The following is a 12,158-nucleotide window of genomic DNA, read 5'->3' as shown; positions in this document are numbered from 1 at the left end:
AAACATTCATTAGGATTAAATGTTTGTGTAGATTGCTTAATCTAGCAATGATTTTTTTTTTTTTGTAAAACAACTGCAGATTATGAAAGTTAATCTATTTAGCAGCTAATGTACAGTATGTTATTTTCATCTGACAGCATGCCTTTGGGCAGAAAACCAAATTCTTGCCAGATTTAAAACCACCTCTCTTATTAAAAAATAGATTAGAAAAACTGTAGCTCTCGCAAGCCACTTGTCTGTTGCATTTACGTTCACTGCCCTTACCATGTTTGTCATTGTTAGCTCTAGTGTACAATGACTTGGGTAAAATCATATGATCCCCCCCCCCCCCCCAAATAAAAGCAAAATTGGGGGGTTGGGATATTTGGGAATAAGAGGAAGACTTTTTCCTAAGGCATTCCTGTGGACATTTCTTGCTTATTCTTCAATTTGTATTATTATGTATCATCAAATAAAACTCAGTGCTAATTTGTTTAGTTCCCCCAGTTGTCACAAGCCTTTCTCCAACACACGGCAAATGGCAGTCTGCACCGACTTATTTTAGTTTAGCAGTTTCAGTGACACTGAGTGAGCTGACACAGCCAACAAAATATGCCTGAGGAAAATTTTTCCATGGCACTTCATAGAAGGGCTCCAACCAAAGCTGCCTGGTGATGGATCACCATGCACTTTTGAAAGTGAGAGGATAAAGTGGAGAGTTTTCTACAGCACATATTTTGTATGTGCAGTTGTATTTAATGCACTATGAAATATAAAGCTCCAAAACTTTCACCTTCAGATGGTACTTCATAACTGCAGATAAAATCAGCCAGTGACTGAAAAAGGCTGCATAAAAGATCAGAGCACTATAAATTTCCTAAAATATGGATTACTGAAAAAGGAAAGCATACTCCTGCATCAAAGGGGCAAAAGCATTGTTTCCCTTTTTCTGCTTCAAAAACACAGAAAAGAAATAACCCACTCTCAGAATAACAATTACCAGTATGGTATGGAAAAATCCTGATTACTCATTTGCTAAACTCTCTATACTGAGTTGTCTGTGAACAGTTCCTAAAATTCTGATCCTATGGCATGTGTTTTATCTTTGAGCTGGGCCAGATACCTATGCAAACAATTTATAGAAGAGATTATGCAGTTACTTGGGGGAATGTTTGCTCTCTCTATTTTATGCAGTGAATCAATAAGGGCATGCATATACTTAGCAAAAAGAAAAACAAACGAAGAAGCAGAGATTAGCCAGCTGGTAAATGATACCAGGTACACAGAATGATTGCTGGTTGGGTTTGTGTGGATTAATCTTCCCAAGTATCCTGAAACAAACAAGCCACTTCAAAACCCTGAAAAAAACGCCTTGCAGAGCAAAGCAGAGGAAGAGAAGGAACTTCCAAGAGAAATTTGTAACTACCAAAAACTGAAGGACCTTCAATCCATGCCTGGGCAGACATCTTCTTGCAAGTCATGTTTGAGCAGGCTAAAAAATTATCAGTTTTTCTCTCTCTGCTGAAGGCTACCCTTGCAACTGAAAACAGTATCAGCCCATATGAGTTCTACTACATATACAGCAAAATCATTATGGAAGGCAGTAAGAATGTTTGTCTACACCCTTAGTCTCAGGGGACCATTTAGTGATTCAGTAAAATTCCATTAACATCTGAGATCTTGGATTTTTCATTTCCTGCCACTTGACTATACAATAGCTGGAGAAGCTACTGTATCCAGTTCCTCTTTTCTCACTTTCCTACTGGTGCTGAAATGTTCACTGCACCCAAACTGACTTTCCTTAGATGATGTTATCAATACCATAAACCAACAACTGTCACAGTTTGAAAGGCAATCTCAAGCCTAGCTCTTGATAATGATGATGAACTGAAGTGGCCAGCAACTATGGCATCACTGACTGAGTAGGTTTGATGAGAAATCATATGGTGAAGACATCAAGTAAGCCCCACTGGGATTCCTAATAGAGGAAAATACTTAAGTAGTCAGTACTTCAGTGTTGTTGGCAATGAAAAACACACACTGCACTATTTTGTTTCTCAGACACCATGGCTCATGGAAAAACTAACTGAAATACTTAACACTTCTTTATGCTTCCTTTTACAGCTTTTTTGTCATTACTGTTGATAAGTTTATTTCTCCAGGAGTTAAGATCTGTCCCATTCCCAGCCTCAGTCAGACAAGCTATGTCAGTCAAGCATTCACTTCACTGACCTGTGTAAATTTTCAGGCAAGACCAACTGTATTTATTTTAGCTTCACAGGCAGCATGACTTCTCTTTTCAAGTAAACTCTATACTAAGCTTTGAAGTTTGAATGTTGTCTTTCAGTTCCAAAATTGCAACACTTTTACTCTTAATTGTCTGGTTTTCCTCAAAGGTTTCGTCTTTTTATCCTTCAATGAGGTAAGAGAGTACCATACAGCGAAATGTCTTATACATACTTTAACAGATATTCTGAGAACCCTTCATACCATTAGTCAGAGAGTCTTTTAAAATATGCATGGACTATGTTCAAAGAGTTTCAGTCTAATTTAAGTATTTTTATTATGCCATGAAACAGTTATATGCTGATTACTAAAATACACAGTGGATGTTCCATGAGAAAACATCGTGATTTATGTCCCTGCTGTCATGCAAACAGAACTTTGTATTCTAGTCTTTACCTTTGAACACCCAGTAATGACTGACATCTGTATATACTCTTACTAACATTTTATCTAACCAAGAAAAATTTAATAGACAGCTTCAATACAAAGAGTAATGTTTTCTGGAGTGTACCCTGACAGGATTTTCAAATCCAGCTGAATCTTCAAAGTGTATGCATTTGAGTCAAAAAGCTGTACCTGCCAAAATGTTAAAAGTAATTTTTAATTTGATTTTCTCCTGTATAGGAAAAAACTGTATAAAAAGTAATTCGGTTAAGTGACAGGATGTTTATTTATTCATATTGATCCCAAGACAAAATCTGTCACAGAATTTTTTACATAAGGTTTTAATTCAGTTGCTTAGAGTAAAACCTCCTACAGGAAAGCTTCTGTGTCCTTTTAAGTGCAACATCCATTTTAAACTCCATCTGGTTGCATATAAACCAATTCCTGAGCTATAGTCAACTATCCTTTTAAATTCTTTGACTCTTAAACCAATTTTCCACTGCAGAAAGACCAAATCAGAATCAGAGCCCTCTTAGGGAGGGGGAGGGGGAGTATGGAAAGGACAAGACAGTCTCTATCTGAGACTGAATTCTGGTTTTCTGATGACTCTGTATTCTCGATTCCACTGTATTTCATTCACTGCTCTCTCCATTTAGAATGTGTATTAACTGAAGCTCTAGGCAACACCTTAGAAGACTAAGTTTTATGATAGGCTAAAAAGCTAAGCTTATTTTATGAATTTGCAACACACTTGATTACTCCAGAGCTCCATATCAGTAAAGGTTCTCTCAGGTTTACTACAAAGATACTCAGTGAAAACCTTTCCACCAAATGCAAACAGTTAACTTAGTCAACCCTTCAGTAAAATTTGAGGCATCTCCCTAAGGAAGTGGACAACTCAGTCTGTTGAACAGAGAGACAGACGCCTTTCAAGATTTGCAAAGGAAGACCAAGGCATTCGTCTCTCCGCTGACAGAGAAAAAAAGAGGGGTGTCAGTCTCCTCTGCCTCCTTGGCATCTATTCTGTTCTTGTCTGAGAGTGAAATTTGTATTTCTGGATGTACAGATTTAACAGAAAGAGTAAAGGAGACTCTTACCCAGCATACACTATCGCTTTGTGAATCAACTGCAGTGTGGAGATGTGAATTCAAACTCTCCCAGACAATAAGGTCTACAGCTCCACCCCCCTTCTTCCCTTCAAAAAAGTATTAGACTCAATTAGAATACCGCACAAAAGGAAGTGGCAGCACTCCCACCAACAGAGAAGTTCATTAAGTCATGATTACCTCTGGCCTTTCTAGAGGATATGGGGAGAATTCAGCTATTTGTTCTCCTTTACCTGGATTTCAGTAGTGTTATGGGCAGGTGACAGGTTCTTTTATAAAAGAGGCACTTTGGATCTTGCATGGGTAGTGAAAGTGAGGGAGTTAGGGACCTTTCAACATAAATCACAAGATGCCTGATTCTTTGATGGCTACACTTTGTCTCAGTGCAAGTCGGTAAATTGGATAGTCATCTGAAACTTGGGTAGTGGGCCAGGCAGGAGGTTGGTGCCTAGGTCTCAGGTGGTCCTTCTATAGTCAGTGAACAGAGAAATGTTCCTTTGAAGGAAAAATGAGACCTCAGGTGGAGTACCTGCCTTCCAGAAGTATCTGTCTTCCTTCATCAATCACTGAAGAACCCTAGAGAGTCCATGCTGCAAACTGCAGTGTTCAAATAAGTGCCTAAATTTTAGTGGGATGAATTCAGCGCATTGGTGAATCATCGGAACTAATTGTTTGTTTGATTGTTTTTCCAGGTTCCTATTTAAAATAGATTTGCTGGTTTGTTTTCTAACCTATGTAATAAACAAAAAGTTAAACTGATGGAGAAACTGAGGGCTAAGTATACCCCTACTTTAACTCCATTAGTGTCAATGAACGAGATTTAATTCCATGCAATTAATCTGAAAGATGTTTTCAAGTGCCTTGCCCACACAGCTGCAGTGCCAGACTTTAGCAGTACATACCTGGCCAGCACAGACCACAGCCACACTTCCTTTCAAGGCCTAGAAGGCAGCTTTCCCTATCCTCTGACATTTAACAGAGGACACTGAGAAGGCTCACAGAGAAGTCTGGGAAATTCTCTGCTTGAAGGCAAAGGGAGAGCAGCCTCCCCTCTTTATAAGAGAGTCTTTGGCTCCAACTTACACTTTTGCTAGCATTCTGTTAACGCTCACCTCCAGGTTATTACTCCTATTAATTAAAAGCAGGATATGATTCATTATTCCTATGACTAGACTACATGTTGCTTCTCTAACGAAAATATGGTCCCTGAACACCGTCCAGTTTCAGTTCAGTACAAACCCTGCAAATTTTCAAATGGATGAGATACTTTAACCCCACTAATTAATCCTGTTACATTAAGAACAATCTGCCACTAAAATTGAGCAAGGTTGAGAGGTATAAGACAAAGATATTTCACTAAGGCTGGTATGGAAGTACAGTCAGTTTTTCGGTACTTCTGACAATACCTTTTTCAAGACACCCAGAGTCCCTTCCACAACCAGTGATTTGACCCCACTGTTTTCTCTAATGGACAGTAAGTTTGGAAAATCCCTGTAAAGCAGAAGAACGTCTGTATGCCTATTTTTCATTCACATATTTACTTCTACAGAAAACTCAGGAAGACAGTACCCTTTAAGAAACCTTAAATATTAGTCAAACACATGAATGACTGTACAGAAATAATAAATGATTACCTTCAAGTGTTTCTCCCTCTCCAGAAAGGGCCTCTCCTGCTCCAGATGCATACAAGGCAGACACAGTCAATGCATACCTAGTGGCTTCATCTAAGCCTTTCAGCACTTTAGAGGTAGTGTCACCTTTCACAGTCACTTCCTTAGTTTCACCTCCTGAGACTGGAGTGTATGTTATAAAGTACTGCTGCACTTTGCCAGGAGCGGCACCCCAAGACAGCTTCATTGTTGATGTTGTAGCATCAGAAACTCTCAAATTTCTTGGATTTCCTCGGACTGCACATGTCAAAAGATGTTGAAAACAAGTTGAAGTAAGCTTCACCTAGTGGTTTATTTTTTAGGTTAACATAGGACTTAGTGCTGAAAAAAATTGTTCCTGAATAGCCTGCACTAACACTGCTACTCTAATCAGGATTTTATAATTCTATAATTCTATCCCCACAATCCTCAGGCAAAAATGCCCAGTAAAGTCTTTTTTTCTCCTATTTTTTCTGTTAAGACAGGCTCAGTTCTGGAACACTTATACATACTAGCACCTGAATTTATATTCAACTTCAGCACACCAAGATCCATGCTGAAGTCACTGTCTGCCAAATGAAGCCACAGATCAGCAGTGAAATGTGAAATTAACACATTCAAGTTTCCGACAGAGTTCTTTTTGATGATAATTTTTCTGTTTTCTAATATTCAAAATCTTATTGAAGTTTCACCAGTGATCAGGACATTTCTACTGTTTCTGTACTTTTCGTATTTTGTTTAATAAAGCATAATACCTGTTAAAGGATCATACATTTTCATACAAGTTAAGGACACAGTGATAACTTTATTACATTAAATGTTTCATTTATTCCTTGTTAGCCATTAAGAACAAGTGCAAACAAGGTCTTTTGCTGAAAAGAAGTGTAATTTATATAATTGATATGAAGAATCACAAGGACAATTAATTAAACATACAGGTAGATTCTTCACCCATTACCTTCCTGCCCTGTTAGGTGCTGCAGGTTCAATAGACTATATTTTAAAATTAAATATTGCAATTTTGGTAAATTATATTGTCTTAAATTACATCTCAACTAGGCTTGAGTAATTTATAATTCCCTGTTATTATCCCTGGGATAATACATATGGCCAATGTGGGTTATTCTCTTCTCAGTATGAATATGTCAACATGGAGGGAGTTCTTCTCAAGCTTACTACATTCACAGCATTGATTATGTACCTTCATCAGTTTTTGCATATCCATTCAGAGAATTCCCAGGCCCAGACTGATATTCAGGAATAACAGATACTTCATATCTTGTATCCTGGATCAAGTTCTGCAGAATAGTTGATCGTTCATTTGCTGAGACAGTCACTTGTCTCCTTTCTCCTCCCGTAAGCGGTCTATACACAAGCCTGTACCGTAGGACATTTCCTGGCGCTGGAGTCCAGCCAACTACAAAGCTATCAGTAGTTTCATCTGTTATCCTTAAGTTTCGAGGAGCACCTTTAACTACAAAAAATATAAACATATAATTTGTAAATATTTGCTTTTAATCAAGTAGTATCTGAAATTAAATCATTCCAATCATTCTGTTAGCTTATCCACTTTATCAAAACAACAGTTTATACTGCTATCCCATTGTTTTAGTCATTTCTGAAAATCTATGGGCCAGAGTTACAACGAGCAGTGTAACAAAGCTGTCCCCAAAAGTACATTAATGTCAGTTTATACAGGCACTTCTGAAACTTAAGATAGTCTGGCTGTGTTTAGTGGTAACAGTCAAACTGAACTGTGTGGGACACTTGGAAATAACTAGTAGGGAAATATATTAACACAACAAAATATACAGGTTTCTCTGCTGTGGCCATTTGCTTCTGCATGACCTTTGTTTGCAGATAGCTGACTACACACAGACAGCTCTCTGATTTTAAAGAAATGACCAAGGGAAATGCAACAGAGAAAAAAAAAAATCCAAACACAAAAGCAATTCTATTGCTTTAAATTAAATTTTCACAATAAAAAATATATTCATTGCAATATAAATTGCATCTAGTGTTTAAAAAAGGCTTCTGATATTAATTACAAAGACAAAAAATAGCTTGTTATCTGAGAAATTAAGGAAAAAGGGTAGTGAATCATTTAATCTAGTCTGCTCCTTGACAAAAGATACAGCAGCTCAGGTCATTTCATATGAACTCAGTGGACACACCAAAGAATAACTTGACCCTTCCAACATCCATTAAGACCTAATGCACTGCAAGTTGCCTATCAGTATGTTGCATTGTCATTTAGGTTTTGGGGTTTTCTTGTTTACTATCTAAATTATAATTCAACTAGGACATTATATGCCAAAAGAATTGTTCTATGTAGAATTACATGCCTGTTAAGAAAGGAGTAATTAATAATCATAGTTTTAAATAATCAAACTTGTTTTCTACTCAGGAGAAACACAATACCTAATTTCAAATTCTTTAAAAGCGTGAAACCAAAATTAGTTACAAAGAAAACTGTCTGGCCCAAATTGTTAGCTAGATCTGCACAGACCGCTGCTAATGTTTATATGACTGCAAAAGAACTCTTCTCAGGCATATTGGAACATCATCAGATCAAGATGCTGACAATTATTTAAGGCATAATCAGTTATAACATGGGAACACTGATTATTTTTATTAAAGCTATTCCTTCTCCTGTCCTTTAGACTCAAAAGCTACATTTTCTATCAGCCAAGATTTTGTTTTCCTAAGGGAAAGTTATGTGTGGCCAAAACATTCTGACTTGCACAGTCATGGAAACGTGCACACCAACAGTGAAACCTTTATCTTCTAAATTTAACATCCAAACTAAGCTATTTTATAAGTATGTATTTCTATCAGTCCTAAAATTAAAGAGCAATTAACAAATTTCCCTGCTCCCTTGGAACTATTTACGTCACCAAAGGTCACAAATGACAGCATGGAATAATGAAAAAGAGTGGATCAATATTTTAAAAAGCACAATTTAGCCTAGACTGAGTATATAACTACTGGAATAGAAAATCAAATTTATTGTCATTGTTCTTCTTTCTTTCTTTGTTCATCATGGCAACTCTACCAAGAAGAGGTACTGCTACCATTAAATTTACAGCCTACCACTTATATTTACAGCCATTAATCACATAAACTCTCAGTGACTTCCCAATGGAAGTCTTGAATCAGTAAGAGTTATTGGATCAGACCCATGAAGTTCTGATGAAAAACAGCTGACCAAAAACTCAGCCCCCTTTAATCCTATGGTATGTAAAACAGAATTTCTATTAATATAAGTTGAATGGAGACACGGCAAATTTCATAGGTACATGCTTGACTTTAAATGTATTAAAGTCAGAGTACATTCCTGCATCAGAATCATAATTATTAAATGAAACAGAATAAAGTTGGAAAGGACCTACATTTAGTCCAATTTAAGTGTATATTAAGATTGATACATGTCCATGAATATATTCTTGACAACACACCATTTGAAAATAGGCCACTACAGAGAAACACAGGATCCATCCAACTTTCAGGGAAAATAAAATCTAATCTTAAGAAATTAAAGTGGGCCTATTATTGGAATTTAATATCTTTACTAAATGCATTGAGAGACAATTATGTTTATTCTCATCCCACATACCAGTACAGCTCCTCAGGCTTAGCTGGCTGTTCCACATACACCCGTTCTCTCAAATAAGCAAATTCTCATTTGAACATATGACTCTTCCATGTCTGAGAATAACGGGAAGCCTACCTTCTAAGGTGGTTTCCTCTCCATCCAAGGGAGGGCCGTCACCATCTTCATATTCAGAAATCACACTGACTGCATAAGTAGTTTCAGGTAGCAAGTTTGTGAGAACTGAGCTAGTACTTGAAGCCGGTACTGAAACAATAAATTCTTCTCCACCAACTGCTACTTTATATTTAATGAGATAGGACAAAACCTCAGATCCAGCTGGAGACCAACTCACTTTGAAACTGTCAGATGTTACATCAGAAAAGACCATATTCTTTGCAGGTACATAAGCTGTATGGAAATAAAAATGCACAGATGAGGCATACTTGCTAGAATATTTTTAACACAAAATCTTTAAAATAAATTTAAAATTTCCCTCAATAATATGATTTATCCTAATTGAACAGATAATCTGTTGCACATGCAACTGTATTTGTTTTCTATACTTGCTTATATCCATCAAATATTATTAGGATCCTTTTTAGGTTGTCTCGCATCATACAACAATGACTAAAGGCACCAACTCAGTGATTTCTTGATAAAATTAGAAGAGTTCATCTAAAAAAAGGTACTTATGAAAACTTAAGTTAGAATCTGATTATCAAGTTGGGTTCCCCTGTGTCCCATGAACAGAAGTAACATTATACCCTCAACAGGGACTAAGAATCCTTGGGGTTTTTTTTCAGATCTAGATTAGAAATAGGACAAAATAAATCCCGGTATTTTCTTCAGGAACAGAGTCAAAGGGGAAACAAGGAACTTGACATGAGGCACAAACACAAACCTGACGTCCTGGGCTTGTTTTGCTTGGCCTAGTCAGACTAACAGTGGGGATGTTAAGACTGCTTGAGCCCTCTAAAACAAAGACTGCTTTGCTGGTTTGTTCCTCAAAGCTATCCTGAAATAAAAGGCTTACTTTTAAAGACAGTGGGGTTTATCAATAGTGGGGACTATTCAGTGTTAGTGTTCTACTAAACATAAGTAGGGACACCGAGGGTGCAAGTAATCACAAGTAACTTTAGCTGACCAAAAGCTGGTCATTTACAAATCTCGTAAATATTAAACACTACACAAACTTGTCAAATTTGGATGTATGTGATGACCTTCATTTCAGTGTTTACAGTTAGATTGAGATTAACGTCACCTAGCATCTGCTGTCTCAAATTGTCTTGTCTATACCCATTTCAGAGGACATTTATCAAATCACCTCTGGCGGTGTTGGCATTGCTCCACTGCCTTTGAAATTCTAAAAGACAAGCTTATACTAGCTACCTCATTTTGGACAGCTTATGAAGAGTGGCCTTAGTGAGTAACTGTTTTACTCAAGACCCTGAATGTAAAAGCATAGCACATCCACTAAGGTCATTCCAGATAGATGCACACTTTAATAGTTTTCTAAGTACCCAGGAAGAGAGGTGGAAAAAAGGTATTTCTCCAATACTTTTTTCGTCTCTCCTTTTCAATTAATTTCCTCCATTGCTTTTAACATATTGAAAATGAGAACCAAATCCCCAGTAATTAAAATTATCATTTGTATATGGAGAATTTAATCAATGGCAATACTTTAGGTAACTATAAGCACAAAACATTGGTTCAGATCTTTTTTCACTGCATTTTCTACATTTCTCTAAGTAATAGTAGTTACTTACATTTTTTCCTTATAGCAGCCAGCTCCTGCTCAATCCGTAGGCAAACAGACTGCGTAAGTTCAAACGATATTCTTTGAAAAGCATCAAAATCTTCCACTGTGTAAACATGGGTTTCAGCAGGAGGCGATGCAATTGCTTCTAACTCTGTACGTACTGCATCCTTCACACCAACTGCAAATATTTCTACATCTGCATCCCTCAGCTTTATTGCAGGTTCTTTAAAAGCATCTGACGATTTTCCATCAGTAATAAGAATCATGACTCTTGGCACATTTGGTCTTGATCCTTTGCTGGTAACAAATACTTTCTCCCTCACATATGTCATCGCTTTGCCTGTGTTCGTAGATCCACCTCTGTAGGGGAAGTTGTTAATAGCCTGAATTATGTCTTCCACTCTGTTGTATCTGTTCAAAGAAAACTCCATATGGGGATCTCTGCTGTACTGGACAAGACTTATCTGTACTTTTCGAGGTGATATCTCAAAGCTTTTAACTAACACTTCCAAAAAGGCTCTTACTTTAACAAAATTGGCGATACCAATGCTGTAGGAACCATCCACTAAAAACACAACATCAGCTTTTACATCCACACCACGTGAGCATTCTGCAAAGAAAAAGAATCACCACTATAAACACATATTCAATAGCCACAGCATTACATACCTGGCTGCTTATAAGGAAAATAAACCATGCTAAGTAAAGCTGGTTTTCATAAATAATAAAGGTATGACATTAAAACAAGCATCAGAGGTACAACAACCAAAAGGTTACTGTGTGAAAATAACTTAGTAGCTCCTTACTTACCCACTTGAACTTTTACTTGCTGTGTTTTTTCCATTATCGTTATTGGCTCACTGGGGGTCAGTCCTTTCATTGCATAAACATTAATTTGATATTCTGTGTCTGGAGAGAGATCTTTAACATTCAGAGCAGTAGTCTGAGGACCCACACTCAGTACATGTTGTTTTCCACCAGATATCATTGGAATGAACTGCAGCCGATAGCCAGTTATCTGGCTTGTCGATGGATCCCAAGTGATCCTAACAGATTTTGAGGAGATCTGAGTGGCCACTAAATTTGAAGGAGGCTCCACCACTGAAAGCAATCAAAATCAAACCCAAAATATTAATTACAATTATAAAAATATTTTCTTCCACATTTTTAGTTCTGGAATAAATGTAGTTATTTTTGCTTAATCTTTACTAAAAATCCCTTTCTTTTCTATTTTAAATCATAACTAAACACAAGTGAATTGCAGGGAAGTCCAAATAAAAGATTTTTCCCCTTTAGTACATTTTTCCATAGAAGTGATGCCTGTGTTCAAATGGGCTGCATGAGACTTCTGATAACAGCACATCACTGCGTTGCCCTTGAAACTATGGAATATCGGAGTT

At 37.0% G+C, this 12,158-nt stretch overlaps 1 protein-coding gene across 1 annotated transcript in view; it reads right to left on the bottom strand.

The window, feature by feature from the left end:
- Window positions 1-12,158, bottom strand: part of COL12A1 (collagen type XII alpha 1 chain) — a 102,509-nt gene that overhangs the window by 75,093 nt on the left and 15,258 nt on the right. Inside the window, exons 9-13 of the mRNA XM_057418796.1 lie at window positions 11,569-11,859; window positions 10,766-11,368; window positions 9,135-9,407; window positions 6,606-6,878; window positions 5,390-5,662 (exon numbers count right to left, since the gene is read on the bottom strand). Of these exons, the coding sequence (XP_057274779.1) occupies window positions 5,390-5,662; window positions 6,606-6,878; window positions 9,135-9,407; window positions 10,766-11,368; window positions 11,569-11,859 (1,713 nt within the window). The remainder of the gene's footprint in view (window positions 1-5,389; window positions 5,663-6,605; window positions 6,879-9,134; window positions 9,408-10,765; window positions 11,369-11,568; window positions 11,860-12,158) is intronic.

Source organism: Pezoporus wallicus, unplaced genomic scaffold (assembly GCF_028554395.1).
Source record: "Pezoporus wallicus isolate ANWC-B61680 ecotype Strahan unplaced genomic scaffold, APGP_CSIRO_Pwel_v1 contig_4901, whole genome shotgun sequence".
NCBI classification, from domain to species: Eukaryota; Metazoa; Chordata; class Aves; order Psittaciformes; family Psittacidae; genus Pezoporus; species Pezoporus wallicus.
This window is presented reverse-complemented; position numbering and strand designations above follow the sequence as displayed.